This window comes from Falco naumanni, chromosome 1 (assembly GCF_017639655.2).
Source record: "Falco naumanni isolate bFalNau1 chromosome 1, bFalNau1.pat, whole genome shotgun sequence".
Classification (NCBI taxonomy): domain Eukaryota; kingdom Metazoa; phylum Chordata; class Aves; order Falconiformes; family Falconidae; genus Falco; species Falco naumanni.
In genome coordinates this window covers 23,787,991-23,807,613 of record NC_054054.1, presented here as the reverse complement: position 1 = coordinate 23,807,613, position 19,623 = coordinate 23,787,991, and the positions used below count along the sequence as shown (strand labels likewise).

The 19,623-nt window shown below is 43.0% G+C and overlaps 1 protein-coding gene across 1 annotated transcript; it reads left to right on the top strand.

Annotated features, from left to right (window-relative positions):
* The first annotated feature begins 2,588 nt into the window (after window positions 1–2,588).
* On the top strand, window positions 2,589–18,582 carry MRPL1 (mitochondrial ribosomal protein L1). Its single transcript, XM_040585785.1, has 9 exons — window positions 2,589–2,701; window positions 2,922–3,033; window positions 4,135–4,378; window positions 5,460–5,543; window positions 7,652–7,723; window positions 7,946–8,057; window positions 9,476–9,576; window positions 16,239–16,320; window positions 18,264–18,582. The coding sequence occupies exons 1-9, from the start codon at window positions 2,668–2,670 to the stop codon at window positions 18,422–18,424; spliced, it is 1,002 nt and encodes a 333-aa protein (XP_040441719.1). The 5' UTR covers window positions 2,589–2,667; the 3' UTR covers window positions 18,425–18,582.
* Window positions 18,583–19,623: the final 1,041 nt, after the last annotated feature.

Sequence of the window (19,623 nt, the reverse complement as noted above, 5' to 3'; positions counted from 1 at the left end):
CGGGGACGGAGCCGCGGGGCCGGGGCGGCGGCGGCGGCGGCGGCGGCGGCGGGGAGGAGCGGGCCGGGGCTCGGCAGGGCGGAGGAGACGGAGGCGGGGACGGGCGCGGGGAGGCGGGAGGCGGCGGCGGGAGGCGGGCGGGGACGGGGCCGCAGCGCGGGGACCTGGGGCACACGCGGGGCCGCGCCACCGCTCGCCCCCCGCACACGCCGGGCCCTGCAACCCCCCGCGGCAGCTGCCAACACCTGCCCCGGCGCGGGGAACGACACCGGCCCCGGGGCGACACCGGCAGGGCCCCGAGCGGCCCGCGGCGAGACGACACGCCGGTTTTACCTCATGATGTTGGCGGCGGCCAGGAGCCCTCTGCGGGGCGGGCGCCGGGGGGGCGGCTGTCAGCGGCAGGGCCCGCCGCGCCCCGTGGGTGCGGGGGGATTTCGGGGGGTCCGCAGCCCCCCCAGTTCGTGGAGGCGAGGTGGGGCGCAGGGGGCCGCGGGGTTGGCGGCGGGAAATGGCAGCCTGCGGGGCCGTGGGGGCAGCCCCCCGTGTTCAGCGTGGGGTTTGAAGGGGCAGGCATCTCTTCAGCGTCCGTCACGGCTTGTTTCTCCGCAGGCAGCAGCTCCTGTTTTTTGCGAGATCTTTTCCAGCACCTACATTTCAGTTGTGCAGAGCTGTGTGAGGCGGGGATGCTCTTCTGGGCAGCCGAAGCAGGGAAGCGCAGGTAAATGGCACTCCCGTGTTGAAGCCCATCTTCTCCCAAGCACAGCAAAATCCGTGTAGTGGTCGTTCCCGCGTTCAGTCAGGAGGAACCTGGGCCTCCCGTGAGGGAAAGATGGATTGACAGATAAAATAAAAGCAGCAACCAGGGGCAGGGAGCGAGGGAGGTCTTTGCGGGCTGACCTATGGGACAGCCCAGGTGGGAAAATGGTGCTGGGAGGGGAAAAAAGCATCGGAGAGGTGCAGGGAGGTGTCTGAGGGAGCAGCAGGGGGCAGGGGAAGCACAGGCTGGGACAAGAGATCAAGCCCAAGAGCTTTTTATTCGAACTTGATTTTTACTGCAGCTGCCTGGACTTGTGATGGATAAAAAAAGCTCATTTATGCTCAGAGAACAGGAAGCACCAAAGGAGCCTCTGCAGTAGCTCCTTTGGCTATAGGGGTTTTGATAGGAAGCAGGCTGCGGAGCGAGGGAGTGATCTGGAGTGGGTGCATGTTAACCGTGAGCCTGTGTTCCCTCCCAGGGCCAAAATCCATGACCTACAGCAGCGACCTTGTGTCTAACAAGGCTCAGAAGGAGACTGAGGAGTCATGGCAGAAGACCACAGGTGCATATTAAAGAGTCACATGGTGAGTCTTGTATTACATCCGCTACCTCTATAGGAGACATACATGCCTAACAGCCATGTGAAACGAACCCCTTTCCCCAAACCCGCTCTGCCTATGTGTTCTAGATTTGTACTTTTTCACTCCTGAGACTTTTGAACCAAGGAGGACTTTCCCCCCTATCACCCTTACATCTCCCTATCTCGAGCCTTTCCCAGAACACTGAGTGTATAGTTACATTGGTCAAATACCTCTCAGTTTTGTTATGACTTGTTTTATATACGTGCATTTGTCTGATTTAAAAATAACAGTTCTAGTTCAAGAGGCTCCCTGCCGTATCAGGGAATGCCAGGTGAGATGTGAACATCCAACAGCCACTTTGCAGTGCCCGTGGTCCCTAGGGAGACAAATGCTGCCATTTCTCTGGAAAGTCTGAATCATCTTGCACCGCAAGAAAACAACGAAGTGTCATTGCTAGTCAGGTATTTTACAAATATTTCCACACAAACCAACAGACAGGATGAGCTTGAGCTCAGGAGTTTCGAGCAGGAAGGACTTGACTGGATGTTAAAGAATTCTCTCGGACATGGATTTGTCAGGGAGGGGAATGAAACTGCAGGAGTCAGGATGTTTCTAGTCAAAAGCACGTCAGTGTGGAACAAACAGCCCCCCTTTTAATGAGCATGCATGTCGCAAGAGGCAGGATTATAGTTTATGGCATAGATCTGACTAGCTGGGGAGCTGGTTAAATGAAGTCCTTCTCAACGGGTGCTGCTCCACCAGTAGGTTTGTAGATCGGGCGGATCTCTTCCCAACCCATTTGCAAGGGAATGAGAGTGATGGGGAGGCAGAAAATATTTTTCTTGAGTTACTTGGGACTCACAGCAAAAAACATTAAGCGAGAAACGGCCAACACTAACCCACACAGATGTTTCTTTTGGGCAGAAACATGCCAGTTTTGGAGGGAAGTGGGTCTGGATGCCTGCAGCACCCTGGAGCCACCACCATGCCGGGTCTCTGACACAGGCCCTGCCCACTGAACACCTTCTTGAGGCTGGGGTGTGTGTGTCAGTTTTATTCGCAGGGCTGCGGGGACAACCCCGGTTTTGTACCGAGGCCGCCTTTCAGGCCGGTTAAGAACCGAGCTTTTATCGGGCACCAGCCACAAGGCGGGAAGGGGGAGCGGCGCGCTCGCGGAACGGCGGGCGCCGGCAGCGGCGGTGGGCGGACGGCGGTAGCGGGGCACCGGTGCGCTTCCGGCCGCCGGCGGAAGTGCTGCCCCCCTCCCTCACGGCACACTTAGGCGCCGCGGGGAACGCTTTTCGCGGTGCACTGCTGCGGCTCTGCAAGATGGCGGCGCCCGTTGGCCGCTGCTTGTGGAGAGGTGAAGGGGCTTCGCTGTCTCTCTCACCGCCGGGACAGCGCGGCTGTTGGCTGCCGGCTCTTTATCTCCAGCCGGTGGCTTTTTCCTTAGTCGCGGGGTGATCCTGAGGAGTGGTGGGCCCTGCCCGGGCGGGGGTGGCGGGGCGCCTGGCGGATGGCCCCCGGGGAGGTGAGGGAGGCCGGGCCGCTTGGCTGAGGCGATGTCTGCTTTTCCTTCGCAGTACTGGCCCCGTGTCGCGGGTGGGTCGTCCCCGGGCTCGACCAGCGCCTCGCCGCCGCCCCCGCTTTGGTGAGCGCCGCGCCGCCCGGCCGGCCCTACGCTGCGGCAGCGAAGTGAGTGCGTTTTTTATCCGAAGCGGTTCTCTTGGCCGCCGGGTGGCCTGGTGGTGGTGGCAGGAGGAATGTGTGGTGTTTTCGGGGTCTGCAGTGTTGGTTTTAACATCCCGCTTCGCCTTGGTGGCATCCCGCAAGCTGCTGGCTCCTAGAGAAACAGCCTGGAGAGAGACGATCAAAGCTGCGCTTACAGGGAGCGTTTTCTGATACTCTTGTGATAATGAATGTAACGGTTATGGGGAAAGGTTTATTTAATATTTTTGATGTCTGCTTTTGGAGGGTTTGGCTGGATTGCAGCTTAAGCAGTACCGTCAGCATGAAAGCTGGTAAGCTTATAGAATTAGTTTCAGACTGTTTCTCCTCTTGATTCAGGTTGCTTTTTATTTTTTTAATTCATTGTTTCTTTAAGTCTAATATTATGGTGTAAGCGGGAGAAGTAAAAATTACCTTTGTGTGCGGAACAGTGAAATGTGCTGTACACCAAACGTTCTGAAGTGTTGCAGAGTCTTTCGCCATAGTCAATAGAGGAACAGAGTGTCTAGCTATTTAATTTTTTTTCCCCTTGGTTTGAGAACCTTTGAAAATAGGGGAATAAGGATTGGGGTTAGTGTTTTAAGTGCATGCAAAATGATATAGGAAAGGGAGGAGAAACCTTTCTTGAAAGGTGGGACTGCCATGACTCATTAAAGAAAAAAAAGCCCTGTAGATGGGGCCCCTCATTACTGGGAAGCTGTGAGAGACTCACTCAGTTTGGAGGTGGCTCGGGCACAGTGCCTGTTGCCAGACTTGTAAAAGTCAGTGTGTTATCTTAAACTGGTTTCCCTTTGATGTGGTAGGAGGCCATAAGCTTGGTTCTGTGCCGCACCAATGCAGCTAGGTTGTTTGAGGAGCTTAATTGCCTTCAGAGCTTTTGATTTTTGAATGTTTGATTTCTTTCTTGGTCATCTGAGACAAGTAACTGAGGTGAATTTAGGGTTGCTGTTCATCTTTGAGTGGAACTTTTCCTGTTAAATGAATGACACATGACAATATCTACTTTTTCTCTTGGAACACGTGCCAAACTCTTCAGTTGATCTAACAATATTTTTTTGTTTATCTTAGAACTGCAAAAACAGATTCAAAAAAGACCAAGCAGGAAGAAAGAAAGAAGAAACAAGTAACTAACAGGCGGCCACTGATGAGCAAGCCCGTGGATGATGTATACTTGACGTGGTATTATAAGCGACCATCCTATGATGTAGAAAAGGCTGTGGGTATGCTAAAAAAATTTCAGGAACTGGACTTCACTTACCCCAAGCAGCATGTCTATATTAATGTATTCCTAGATATGGCACTACAGAAGAAGGTAGGTTGAAAGTGTACAAGTTTTGATGCTTTTTTTTCTTTTTATTGTGGGAAGGCAGTGTTTTCAGTGTAGAGCAGATGCTGCTGTTGGCCTTCTCAGCTGCCTCTTGCAGCTTCTCTGGTGTCAGAATAATGCGTGGTTTTGCAGGTGGCTTTGTACCTTTTTATGTGTATAATGATTAAACATCTCTCATACCCCTAAGGTGAAGAGAGCACCATAGCAGATTTTCAAAACAGTCACAAATTACGTGACTCAAATTCATGTCTGCATAGAACTGATCAAACTAAGCTTTGCATCTGTTTAGGGTTTCCGCTTAAAGATGTGTTACCAAAATAATGTGTTCTGTGATGACTCTTATAGAGAGAAGTGTAAATGCAAGCTTCTTCTCGCCTCTGTCCACCTGGTCTTGATTTGTTTTTTTTAAAATTATATTCCTTGAAAGTATGCTATTGCTTGTTTGCCTGACCTTTGTGATTTGAAGATGTCTAGCCAAGTTTATTCTTTCCCTAAAATGCCTCTGCTTCCCCCATAAGTAGAAAAGAGGCCACTTAAGAGCAGGTTTCTTTGCGTGTGTAACTAAATATCCTTTTGCTATACCAGGGGTCCTTTAAAGCTAGAAAGAAAGTTCATGCTTAAAAAAATACAGACCTCTTGCTCCTGGTTTGGAGGTTATGTTGCATTCTTAAGGCTTGGTGAGAGAGACATTCCTTGCCTGATGGTTTGCGTTGGCCATTGTATCAGAAACACCATTTAGATAAGCTGGAACTGCAACACCTTGATGTTTGTTGTTGACTGCACCTGGGCCTGGTAGCAATCCTACACTGGAGTTGCTGATCCCAGCCCCTTTCTCTTGGGCAGACTGCAGCAGAATTAATTCATATCTCAAGTTAAGGTTTGAGTATATACTGGACATAAAAAAAGTAGTCAAAACTTAGAAACCATGCTTGTTAATGACCTCTGTGCAAGGAAATTGTGGGTAAGATTGCTATTTAGGGGACCTACTCCATGCAGTTGTGTAACTTCCCCTTAAGTCATGAATTCTTTTTATTTGTTCTAATATTTGTCTCTCTTTGCTCACTAGAAAAAAGTGGAACCGTTTTCAAGCATTGTTGTTCTTCCACATCGCTTTACAGATGAAACAAATAAGGTCTTGGTTTTCACAGAGGTGGGTAAGCCTGAATTACTTATTTTATGTATCTAGCATGCTTTTACAGTGCAGCTAGTTCCCATGCAGGTGTGTGGTGGATTGACCTTAGCTGGATGCCAGGTGCCCACCAGGCTGCTCTATCACTCCTCAGCGAAATGAGGAGGGGAGAAAATAAGGTGAAAGAAACCTCGTAGGTCAAGGTAAAGGCAGTTTAATGAAGCAGTAGCAAAGGTCGCATGTGCGGAAGCAAAGGACAGCAAAAGATGTTATTCTTTATTTCCCGTCAGCAGGCGATGTTAGGCCACTTCCCAGGAAGCAGGTCTTCAGTGTGTTTAGCAGCTGCTCTGGAAGACAAATGTCATAAATAATGAATGCCCCCGCTTCCTTCTCCTTTCACCTAGCTTTTATATCTGAGCAGATGTCATATGGTACAGAATATCCCTTGGGTCAGTCAGTTTAGGTCAGCTGTCCTGGGTGTGTCCCCTCCCAGGATCCTGCCCACCCCTAGCCTGCTGCAGGGGGAGGTTGGGGAGACAGCCTTGGTGCTGTCCGAGCGCTTTTCAGCAGTAGCCAAAACACTGGGGTGTTATCACTGCCTTTCTAGCTACCAACACAAAGCACAGCACCGTAAGGCCTGCTGTGGAGCTAAGCCAGACCCAGTACAAAGTACTGAAAATCTTCTATTGAGAAGACTCTGCAGATGCTTTGTAGAACTCCTAAGTCTGTCTAGGATTCGCCTTCAGCAGCATCTTAATGTATTAATAAACATCTTATTGGATTTCCTTCATCCTGATAGGTTTAAGTCTATGTAGGTTATTCTAGCTATACACCGAAGGAGTGAACGTCTGCATAGAAGTGACTAAGGAAGAGATGATTAAAGGTCATTCACAGAGTAAAACCTTTGTCACCTTTTTGTAATACACTCAGATGGTTTAGTGCAGCAGCCATGTCCAAGCCTGCTGTCTTAAGCCTTGGTCTGCAGTGCAGATTAAAAGCAGGTGTTGCTCACAGTAACTTGTGCTGTAACAGGATACCTTTGGGGGAGGAGGGGAAGGAAACTTCTCAAAAACCCCTAAACAACTTAACAGCCCACTGCCTCAGACCCTTTGTCTGCTCTCCTAGGAGCTCACTAATGAAAAATGGTGTGGAGAGCAGTTGTAGCATCTGTATGAGACTAGTTTCAGCTTCTGCTGCTGTCCTTTGCCAGTTAATTGTTCTAACAGAGTAGATAGACATATATCTGTGATCCTAGAGAACTGTCACAGATTGAGCTGCCTACTCTTTAGGCTTAATTTTTGTAAGAATCTCTACCTGACCTACAAGGTGAGAATCCTCCTATAGAATGGAGGGCGGAGAGAAGACCCAAGCATGCCAGGTTCTTCGGTGCTGTGTCTTACAACCTTCTCTGCGCACTCAAATTCATGTGGAATAGGAGATCCTGTGCCTTGTGAAGTTGTGTAGGTGGAAGAAGGCTGAGTGACTGAAACACTTGGTAGTGCTTTTGGGTGGAAGTGTGAAGCTATTAAGTTTATTCTTGTGAGGAGAAGTTGATTCTCGCTTTAAGTCACAAATATCTGCTTGTATCAAAAGCTTGAGCCGAAGTTTTTACAGAACTGATGCCTTTTACTTTTCTATATTTCAGGCTACTAAAAGCAAAACCTCACAGAGGACAGAAGTTTAGTAGCACTTTTCAAAAGTTGAACAGCCTTTTTCATAGTGGTTTTCTGTAGCCTGTTCTGTGCTTTTCTTTAAGCTTGGAGTGAGATCTTGGCTCCCTCCAGTGGATGGTTCATTGTAGTTGCCGGGGGTCGAGGTGGGAGATTTGGGGTTTTTGATCAAGCTCCTCAGCAAATGAGATGGGCTTTTCTCCTTCTCCCGTAGAAGCTGACTAAGAGACTTGACTGTTGCTTCTCCTTGGGACCTGGAGTGGAGTTGCTGTTCCTATATTAAATCACCAGCATTAGATATTTTTGGTCTTTGATTTGCCTTACAGCGTTCGTTCTTTCTCAGCCTGTAAATATCCTGGTTTTATACCTAGTTGTCAAAGATAAATCACTTATCCAGTACTGTAGATACAAATTAATGGGTAGCACAGACATTACTCTAATTTTTTTCTCTCTTCGCAGGATGAGCAAGAAGCTGAAATAGCTCGAGCAAATGGAGCTGCTGTTGTGGGAGGAGTTGAATTAGTCAAATGGGTATTTGTTTTTTTTTTAAGAAATATATAAATCCTCTAACTTAAACAGTGACTGGGGGCAGGGAGAGCAAGAAACCTAATGTCTAGTAAACTCTAGCTTCTAGTTAGTAGCCAATATGAAAAGTGAGAGATGGGCTTCTGTGCTCAGACATGCTTGTAGGTCAACTTCTATACTGACATAATTTGTTGTATTCCTTAATATATTTAATTGCATTTATTGTAGATTTTGGAAGATGAAATCCAAGTGGACTTCTATGTAGCTGTTCCTGCAATAATGCCTAAGTTAATACCGTTAAGAAACAAACTAAAGCGAAAATACCCAAGCACAAGAAGAAGTAAGAAGCAATTTTCTCTTATAAATCTCAAGTACTGAACAACATTTAACTCTAGAGGTGACACTGAAAATTTTTTGACAAGGATGTATAATTACATTGAGTATTAGACTGTATGTGACTGAACCACATGTTTTGTCTTGGATAATAATAGTTTTAGGAATCTAGAACTGTTCTTTTCTCCTACAATGGGCAAATGTGGGATTAGATTCAAGGTAAGTTTGCCTGCTAGTTGCCCCTATGACTTTTAGTCCTGATGAACCATAATAGTATTGTGCAGTTATCCAGGAAGAGAGAAACAACTTGAAAAAACCCATATTCGCTGAGATAGTTATATTGTCAAACCGATGTGCAATTGTTTGCCCCTTCTGCCTGTACATTGCTACTCAACAAGAGAGTTGTTTGTGCTTTTCCTTAGTACAGCCTGTTCCTTCATCTGTGTGATCTCTCCTTTTTCATAATGCTCAAGACATTTCTTCTTCAGGTCAAGTTTTCATAGCAACTGGCATCAGTCTCTCAATACTTCTGTCCTCCCTTGCTGATTTACTTTTAGCTATGTGTCAGGGGCCTATTTCAGATAAGGAAAAAAAAAAAAAAGAAGCTGTTTTTCAAACATAGAGCCTGTGCACGCTGTGTGAAGCACTGAGTCTTGAACTGTATTTTGCTTCTCTGCTGTCTTAATGTTTTACAAGCTGCAGGCAGTGTTTTTAAATTTCTGAACATTCAAGACAAACCTATTAACTTGTCCAAAACATTGCAGCAGAGAATACTCCACATACAGCTTTTGTTAGTTAAAAAAAGTGTTATGCCACAAAGAACTGACCTGGTTTGTAGCTTATCCAGGGCTGACTTCTCTTGGAGCCATCAAAGGATGTGTGGAACAAGTAATGTATGTATTTGAAGCCATTGAGTCATGGTATAAATATGTCAAACGAGCCCTTGCAGCTGAGGTGGGAAACAGCTGTTCTGACTTGGAATGGCTGGATTGGGCCAATGTATTCCAGGTAGTGCGTAACCTTGCTACTATGTAGTGGTAGGCTTTGTTTTCACGGAGGACTTCGGGCTTGTTATAAACCTAACTCTGCAGGTTTTAGTCTTTCAAGCTGCTTTAATTGCATTAGGTAATAAAGCTTTGGTTTTTATGTACATGAACAGGTTATTTATTTGAAGTGAAGCCTTTGTTACATTACCTACTGTATTAACTATTCATGTCTGCTGATTAATGAAGGAGGAGAGAAGATAGAAATGATTTACGCTGTATGTGTGAGGACACCACTGTCTTTTCCATGAAACTGCTTTTTTAATTGGAGTTTAACTGCCTTAATTGAAAGATTGAATTATCTCTTACTAATGTCATGCTTAGGCACACTAATAAGCATTACTCAAGACAACTTTTTTGCCTTTTTTTTAAAAAAAATTAGATTCCATGGGCCATGATATTCCCAAAATGCTGCAGTTCTTCAGAGAAGGTCTTGAGTACATGGTACAAGATGAGCGTGTAATCAAGACAAGAATAGCAAGAGTAAGTTTATGTAGAGTTCTTAAGTTTTCTCTACTAAGCAGAACTGAAGTTAGTATTAAAAGAGGGGGGGAAAACATGTTTTTAATCTGTTTGTTCTGAGATTCTTAATATATTTTTAAACTGGTCTGTGAAGTAAATGGAACTCTTAAATCTTTGTTGTGTGACATCTTCACGTGATGCGAGTCCTGTATGTTGTTAAATGTGTGGCTGTAGAAGATGGCTCTGCTAAAGCTGAGAGCAAGGCATACCTGATGCGGAGGAGTTACGGATACCAAGAATGGGATCTGTATTTGCCACTGTATTGACAAGGAATTGTAATAATGAACAAAATAGGATGAGAAAGATACTATTCCTAGTTACCTCCTTTTGAGTTGACATTTTAACATAGGCTTCCCTTTCCTCCTGTGTTCCTCAGCACTCTTCTGTGAGTAAAATAAAGTTTATTTCATTTTTTTTTTAAGTAAATGAACTATGGGTTGTAAGTTCAAGCTCTTATCTCATACTCTATATAAGAGTATTTTTTTATCTCTTATCTTTTTTTTTTTTTTTTAGGCCCTTGCTATGTTTTTCTTAATATTTATGTAATTTTCCCTGGTCCAAACTTTTTGTGTGGTTTTGTTCTGTTTTGTCTTCGTAATCCTGCCTGATTTTTAGTTTTCCTTTAACTGATACTGGCGCAGAAAGGAAACGTACAAGCTACATAACCTCTGAAGCTTTGTCTGGCAGTATTAAGAGATAAGCAAGCTTATTAATTCTGGCTAGCTGTTTTGAGTTGTGCATGTGAATTTCAAGGGCTTGCTCATCAGTATGATAATCAAAACAGGTTCTTGGGACTATTCTGGTAAAATGTGTTATATATTGTACTTTGATGCAGGCAGGAAGTATCTTCAGCTGGTTGTGAGTTTAATGGACTGTGTGAAATGCCTCAAATCCATAGATCAGCCTTTGTTTCAAGTATTGTGACTGTATTCTTTAATTTTTGCTTTGGATTGCCTAAAGCTTAGCCATTTTATACTGTATATCAGCCTAAAAAATGCCTGCAAATTAAACTTACTGTAAAGTCTTTTTCTGTGTAGTAAAAAAAAATAGGGTTTTTAATAAAGGTGAATGAAGAACTCTGTCTTGACAGTATTTAGTGCAACTGCAGTTGGTTCTGGTTAGTGTCCTGCAGCTGTAGCTAGAATGTTTGAAGTTAAAACCACATCCTGTTACTGATGAAAGATGTTGGTGTTACAGATTACCTTAGGTTCCATGTCTGGGCAGCTCAGCCCTGCAGTTTTGTAGCACTTGAGAAGATATGCAGCCAGAGATGAGATGTGCAGCCAGAGGTGTCACTCTGTACAAGTAAACAGTAGGTTCTCTTGAAGGAACTCTTAATCTTGGGTCAGAAGCAGTATGATGAGAGTTTACTTGGAGACAGAGTTGAGCTGTGCTAAATGAACATCAGCTGCATGGCAGAGGTGACTTAACTGCACACACTGTGTGACATGCTCTGTCACACTGTGGTGTCTCGAGTTGTGGGCAGAGGGATTACTCAGTGGTTAAGGCTTGTGTAAAATGTCTCCACCCTCTCTAGTTACTATACTTTACCTGACCTAGTTTTCCTATTGTTCGCGCAGTGGCACTGGAAGGAAATCGACTGCAGGCAAGGCTCTGGGAGGCTGTGAGAGCCTTGAGTGGTTATGCGTATCTCCTCACCACTAAATCAAGAGCTTTTTAAATCTTGTCAGTGTGAAAATAATAATTCATGAATTACACAGAAGCGTGAAGATCTGTTGCTGTATTCCAGACAGTAGTGTAGATGTTTCTGGGAGTCCGCCAAGCTGGCGTTTCTCAAAGAGATGTTTTCCCTTTAGTGTTGCTGTCTCATATTGCCTGTTCAGTTATGGCCAGTGGCCTGATGTAGTGCTGCAGTCCCTTGTACGTCAGCACCCTCAGTGGAGTTTCCTTAGTAGTAATTGAGATGTCTTTGAAAAGTCCAGAAGTTGGCAGCAGTTAAGTTTAATTAGTAGATCTGAAGTCGTGAAACTTAGAATGTAAAATGTTCTTTTAAGATATGGAGCTTAAAGCAGAATGGAGACAAATGAGGATGCTCGGGATATCTCCTTCAGAGTTAAGCTATCTGCAGAGGGCAGATTAAAGTAATTTTTTTTAGGGTTTTGATGTAAGTCATCAGTCCAGACAGGGTGCTGTTGATCATCACAAAATTTTTTCCCCCACGTTGGAGTTTTCTTTAGAAAGATCAGAGTTCAAAAGTGACACCAGGAACAAATTTCTGGTGTATTTTCCTGTCGGTGCAGAGAGCTGCCTGTGAAATGGTTCTTCTGTGGAAAGCAGTAAGATGGTTTCAGGAGCTGTATGGTTTGTTCGGAAGGATGCATTTTCTGGGAAGGGGCATGTTTACAGGAGCACTGTTTTATTCACAGGGTTAGAAGTACGGAGAGATGTGTACTGAACTGGAGAGCTCTTGAACTAGGTACACGGAACATAGAGGTGTATAGAAGTGAGATTTAAGGCAGGAAACAGAAATGCCAGTTTGCAGTAGGGGTAGCGTCCACTTCCCTTGGCTGTTAATGGGATTGGAGGCCTGAAGTGTCAGTGTCCCTTGAAAAAGAAAAAAAGACTAATGGATCCTTAGCTCTGAATTTGTTAAAGCAGGGGAGGGGAGAAATCCCACAGTTGAGGAAGAGCTGCTAACACTTTCAATTTCAAATGCTTGAGGGATGAAATATGTTTATTGGGGCGTGAAGGGATTAATGCAAAAAGCATAGATTGTAGCAGTTGTCTTCTACCTGTTTGAGTTGTTCTGTAGTTGAGATCACATGGAAAGGCTTGCCTGTCTGCAGTGCTGTTTCTAAATTATTCCAACTAGTAACAAGTCCAGGATGAGATATTCATCCTTAAATTATGTACCTCAGAACTGAAGATGTTGCATAGGTCCTGAAGGGATAATATCTTCCTAGTGGTATCATACTGGCAAAAGGCTTGAGTCTGGAATAAAAAAGAACCAAGGACATGGAAAAGCTGTAGCAAGTTAAAGCGTTCTTCCCTATTCCTAGTTTACAACAGCCACAGTAAGGATATTTCCATGCCTACGTTTTTTTTTTTCTTTGCGGCAAACTGCACGGGGCTGCTACCTCGGAAATGCATCTGCCTTGAGTGCTAGGATGAGAAAATGCTGTCTGCATGGTCTGTGTTGTTACAGGCTCCTACACAGAACTCTGATTCCCTTATTCTGACTTTCTGAGGAAGGTTAGTAACTGAGCAGAAACCTATAAAAGCATTAATCAGTGTTCTTCTCTTGCTGATACTGTCAGTCCTCCAGATGTCTTTGTGAATGGTGCAGGAATGTTTTTCTGCTGTGTTTGTCAACACTTAACCTCTTGGTTCAGGGGCTTTCTTTTTGTTCCTGAAGGCAGAGGCGCACGTTTTTGCCTCTGCTGTGTAATGTAAGGTGCCTCATGTTCCAGAATAACGGCCAGGTGGGGTTGTTGCATTATGCTGCTGCAAAGTAAAATAAAACTTGTTAGGAGTAGCTCTAAACCTGATTTTTAAAATAGGTGTAGTTAACATTTTGTGTAGAGGCATTTGACAACAAGTTCTTGGAGTTCAGTAGAGTCAAGTGTTTTGTGTTCAAACTAAGAGAAAATTTGGTTATATTATAATGATGTGGAGGTTGCATGTTGTTATGAGACGCTGGTCAGATTACCATTGGTAATTGCTTGGCAGTTCATTGTGCTCCAGAAGTCTCACCTTCATGAAAAAGTAAAATAGGTGAAAAAGGGAAACCTCTTAATAGACAGCATGAGGAGACAAAAGATACCTGGTTGGAAAATGGAGCTATAAACTCATGTCTAATTTCATTAACTCATTTCTTTTCTTGCGTTTGACTGGAATATATTAATTTGTATTTTTTGTGGATAGTTGGAATTATAGATCTTTTTGTTGAGCAAGCCAAACCTGCAATTTTGGATCTCTGTGGGGTTTTTATTCTTTTTGCTTTGTCTCTCAACAGCTGTAGTAGGGGACTTGGAGTAGATTTCTGCCTGCCTCCGCTCTCCCCCTGCCAATGCCACAACTATAAACCCAGTTAAGGTGCTTTGAGGACTGATTCAGCTTTCTGACTGAGTGGTCACCAGGCAGTCCAGGTCTATTAAATTACATGAGATAAAGCCATAAAAATTCCAGTTCCATTTTTGGAATCAGTAGTTATTAATGACTGCCTTGTCCTATAGCTCTCCAGAAAAGCTGGTGCCTGAGTTCTGAGTGAAGATGCTAAAACTCTTAATTACCTGATGATTGCAGCCTTTGTTATGGGAGTTTTAAGTCCTCATGACTTGATGTGGGAAGCCCTCAGCTGAAGTAAAGGCTGGAAGAAACACATCTGGATCAGTGTTAATACAAAGTGGACTATAAATTAGTTTGTAGTTTATTTATAGTCTGCTTATAGTCAGCTCCCTCTGCAGATGTGCTTATTCTTCAGGAAGGCTTAGGACTTTTAAGATGTTTAGTTCTACTCTGTTCAGATTGATTGTGGTGAGCTTTCACAGCCTTAAAGATCTGGTTCAGAGTACTTTTTTGTCAGTTTTGGCAAAGGTTTGAATTAAACTAAATAAGTGCTGATACACATGACTGTGTATACACGAGGATTTACTGTGCAATATTTATTTGGAAGTTGGAATATTTATTTGGGTGAGGAAGATATTTTGAAATACTTGAAACCCTCTGAGTGTTACCTGCCCTCATTATGGAGCTGTCAGCATCGATAGTAAATTACAATATGTGATCTTTTGGGGTATGTCATGTTGTCTGACTGAATGCAAGTCACTTGTGTCCTATTTTCCTATCTTAACAAATAAAAGTGTATTAACTAATGTCTTGATATTTTGAAATTAGTCTTGTCTCAGTATGTGGTGTATTTCTAAATCCTTGTAAGAAGTTGTAACTTGTTTGGAGCAACTTGCCGGTTTGGTCTCTTATGAATGCTTCTGGACTTTGTGATGGATGGTGAATGCCAAGTAGCTCACTGAAATTGTACAACTGAAGATTCACTTAAGACCTGGATGTAGTGTAAGGTTTGGAAGTGAATGCAATTCAAACCTTCATTTGAAGTAGAGTTTCTCATTAGTTATTACCAATAACTAATGAATGAAAGAATGAATTGTTTTGCTTAAATTGTTTTGAGTATTCCTTTATTTTTAATTCTGTACAGCATGGTAAGTCTGTCAGCAAAGTGAAATTCTCAGCATTAACAAACAGATTTTTACATCAGTTAATTTATGAATGATTAAGCATTTGGCAATCAGTGTAATAATGATAAAGACAAATATGTCCTGGCTGGTGTAGCAGGGGATTTGGATTGTGAGTTTGCCGGAAGAGTGTAAAGAGATACTAATGGACCAGGTCTGGAATGAGAGTAGTCAAGTATAACAGTATTTCTATTGAGATGTAATGTGTTCACAGATAAGTGAGATATTGATAAAATCTGCTCATGCTATATTGAGAGGTGGCAGAAAGGAACAGGGGACCCCAGTGATACTTGTGTACTGAAATGGAGTTAATTCTATAAGAAAAATGCTATTTTTAATTCCATAGCTGAAACTTCTAGATAAAGGACTTGATCTTTTTATTCTAAATAAAGATATGCGGATGATATGAGTGAGACCAGACAGCAGATTAAATAAAGCATAGCAGGGCATTATAGCAGAAAAACATCAAGTCTGAGAAAAGCATGTGGAGCTCTCGGGGAGCTGATATAGGTCAGTGCTGGTGTGGACCCAAGGGTGTTCAGGTTGGCCTGTCTCTTGATCGTAAGTTGCACATTCTTGAAGAGAGACCAGATGAGCTGAATAGTGGTCATGGTTGAAGGTGATTGGTGTATGAGGGAAGATTGTGGAGGTATTAATTTTTTTGACAACAGTATTGGCTTTCTTCCAAGTATCTGTGACTGATGCAGTGAGGACTGCTGTGTCTGAAGTGAGGTGTGCTTAAGTTCTCCTTTAGTTGAAGACATTGGGCGGAACAAGGAGCCATCCATCAGTCCTTGGGTTTTTTTGGAAGGTCAAAAATACCATGGACAGGAACCAGAGCATGTAGAAAGGGTAGATACAGACTGATATATGTTTAGAGCTCACTGCTTCCATGTACTTTATGTAAAAGTAGAAATTCCATGTAATACGTTAAAATGGGAAAGAAAAGGTGAAGAAACTATGGTTTTTAAAGTATTTATTTGGTTCTATTAAAAATCCTTAAGATCTTCAATTTTAGATGCTTGTGTTTGAGTAGATCTGTTTTGTGGCCTTTCAGAGCTACTTCTTGAATGTTCTTTACTCAGATTATTTTAATCATTTTTACAAAAACACTTGTACGTATATTGGTTTTTAAGCCTTTTTTACCTCTTTAAGGCTATCTGTTGTTATAAAGCTGTGGGAATTTCATGTCATGAGTAGAAATACGGAGAACAATGATGAGCATATAACCACGTACAAAAAACTCTTCAGAGTCATTTAAATTAAGGATATTAATGGGATTTGTAACTGAACAGGGAACATGGAAAAACAAAATCTATCCAAATGTAGAGTAAATGTGTACCTAGTGCTTTCAGACTTCCTGAACTAGGCTTTAAGTGTCATCATGGCTGACTCTGTGTTATCCTTTTTCAGCTGGATATGCCTACTGAGCAGATCGTTGCCAATCTAAAAGCAGTTATCCATGATATCTGCACATTCAAGCCATTGACTGACGGTAAGTAGCTGTTCTAATGTGGTAGTCCAAGTTACAGCAACAAAATTGAGATGAGTGTGTGTTACTGGGTCATTATTAAATGACTGTGCTGCTTTGTCTGCCTTGGGACAGAGGAAGGGAGCTGCAGGCAACGCGGTAAATCAAGACCTAAGAACTTGACGGCCTGTAAGGGCATGAATAGCATCTGCTGTTATTGATGGTAACTCTGCGGTGCTATGAAATGTCTGTGTGAGGAGGGGAGTGGGATGTTGTACAGAACTTAAGTTTGCAGGCTCGATGCTTAAGGATTTCCTTGTATGGCTTTAATCTGTTTGAGACCTGGAGGCCTTCAGCATCTGCGTGCATTGGTTTTACCCCACTGGTGTGACCCTGTTGTGGCTCAATGCAAAGAACCTGAACCCAGAATCCACCTGCAGTTGCCTTAGCAAAAACCTGTGCTTCAGTTAACATGTAGTCTGGTTAGCTACTGTTTGAAGATACACCACCTTTTTTTTTTCCTATTACGAAGGCATTTATTTAAAAATGCTGTGCCAAGAGAAAAGCTGTTATTTTTTTTTTTAATTCCTTAGCAAAAGGATCAGGTTACAAAGGAGTAAAGGTGTGAGTTCTGCATATTGTTCCTGTGGGTTCTGCTTGTTGAGCAAAGAATGCAAACAACTAATAGGCTCTCTGCTCTTTGCCGTAACGAGGCAAACTTTAAACAAATGTCATCTACTTAGCTGGAGTGTAGGTGGTGATTAATGAACATAATTTTATGGAAGAATAGCCTTGTTTAAGCTAGGAAAACAACTTTTTATATTGATGTTGGCTTAATGTCTGCAAAAAGAATTGTCTTGTATCTCTCCCCCGATGCTGTTTAACAGTGAACTCCTGTACAGAGAGCAGACCATGAAAAGCCAAGTACATGTGCTCTTGGAAACATTTCAGCCCAAAGAAAAGATATAAGGAGTTGGTTGACATGAAATACAAGTAAATAGAAGTAGAAAGTGGTGGTATTTTTTGTCCTTAATGAGTTTATATGTAAACTGTGCCAACCTAGTTAAGTAAAGGTAAGCTTTTCCACTCTTAGTAGCATTTCTACTGATTTTGTGGTATCAAGCTTGATTCTTTTGGTGGTTCTCTTGCTGTCTTGATTAACAATACTTGCTGTTTACAGGAAGCAGACTTGATAATTAACACATTTTTACAACAATGGAGTCCAGATATGCTTGTTAACTATCAGATTACTTAGACCAACTAGTTATGGATACGTGTTCCTTAGTTCCTTTCAGACTTCCCATGTGTAATAGTATGTCTTCATGCAGCTATGTAGTTAACACTAAAATGGCATCCCTCTGTGAGTCACTTGATCTAATGCAAGATTAAAAATACCATCAGGCAGATGTTCTTTGAGTGTAATGTAAATTTAATCTTCTGTAAAGAAATCTGACAATTTCTGTAGTTCTTCTTGTCAAAAGATTCCCTTAGCATTTCATGGTAGGATCCTGAATTAGGAATGGTTTCTTTTGTGCCTGTAGTCACGTAGGAACATTTGGGTGATCCACAAACTTTCCCCCTATCTTGCCAGTCAGGACCACTTCCTGAAGTAAGGTCCACCTGTATTTGATTTTTTTTTTTTTTTTTTTTTTTGGAGTGTGTGTGTGAAGCTTTTCTTGTATGTTCTAAGGCTCAGGGGCACCAGTGATGTCAGCTGCTGCTGAGGTACTGAAGGAATAAGGTAGCCGTCAAATTAGTACCTGTTACGGCACCACGGTGTGAATTGCATTTTGAACCCAATCTGCCAGGGGGGATGTTAAACTCTCTGTGCTGGGGGAATGTGTCTACATGTATAGTTCGGATTCTGGTCATGTGGTTGACACAGTACAGATCAGTACTAAGATAAATCAGCCTGGAGACTTGAAAAAGTGATGGAGTGACTGAATTGGTGGTGTTCTTTGTTCTAGGTCCTTTTGTGCAGAAATTGGTTATTAGATCTTCAACAAGTGAAGGTTTGCTGTTGAACCTTGATGGACTTCTACCTGAGGTGGAGAAAGTAGAAGAAGAAAAAGAAGAAAACGAAGAAGATGACAAAGAGAAGCATGTCCAGGAATCTCTTAGCACCTGATCTCTTTCCTTGTAGATCTGATGCAGCTTGGAAAGCAAATGTTGTAATTCAAATTATACTTTATGAAAGAAAAAAAAATCATAACTTGTGAATGTCGCTTGTAAATTCTGTATAACAAGAAACATTGTCACAAACAGGAGTCCGTTGTCAAAACTGAAGCTGTTTTAAATTCCTTTTGCTGGTAGCCGAAAGCTCCCTAATTTGTGTGGCTTTTTTCTTTGCACATAATGGTTCTTACTTTATTAAAAGTATTTCTGTAACTTCTGAAGTATTGCTGTCCAATTTCCACAGCTGCAGCCAAAAGGCCAGCACGTTACATCCATAGTGTTGAGCTTGTTACTCTGAAATTGCAGAATGTTCAATGCTTTTGTTGTCTTGACTTGGTCCCCCACAGAGCCATTAATGCAGTTACTTGTGGAAAGCTGCTGTATAACTTGCCAGTGAAGGAAACTAGTTTTTATTTACCATTCCATTTTTCTGCACAGTCAGACACGGTGTTCCTTTTGAGTTGGTGGGAGTAACGTCGGTGTAATGCTTGTCATAATCCCTTTGTTTTCATTTAATCTGCATATGTAGGTACTGGAGGGGTAGACAGGATTACTGCTGTGCTACTTTGAGCCTCTGAATGCAGGTTAGTCTTTGTGACAGATTAAGAGGTGAGTTTTTTTGAAGGATAAATTGGATGTATTCTGTGGGAGGAGTGATCATGCACTTTATCTTTTGAATAACACTTTCATCTATGCATAACTGATATGATGCCCCTCAGAATCCAGTCAGTGGTTTGCACTATCCTGGAAAAAGTTATTCTCGAAATGTTTTGGGATGAAACCTGAGTGAATCTTTGAAGTTAGTGTCACTTTCTTGTCTTGTTATCTGTCATGGAGGTTCTTCTTGATGGGCTTCTGAACAACCACTTGGGATAAGTTTTGGGGAGAAGGGGCAGCTTCACAACAAGCAGCAGTAGATCTCTTTTCCATACAGGTGACTTAAAGGAAGACTCCCATGGTGCACTTCCTGATGAGATTTTTTTTTTTTTTTGCCTAAAAATGCTGACTAATGCTTTACATGGGTTTCATGTCTGGAGACAAAGAGCATGTATGTAATGGGAGCAGTGAGTAGCTAGGAGGTGTAGGGCTGTGGTCCTGTGCTGGGTTAGTGGTCTTGGAGGTGCATGAGGCTCTGTAGAGCTGGCTAGAAGA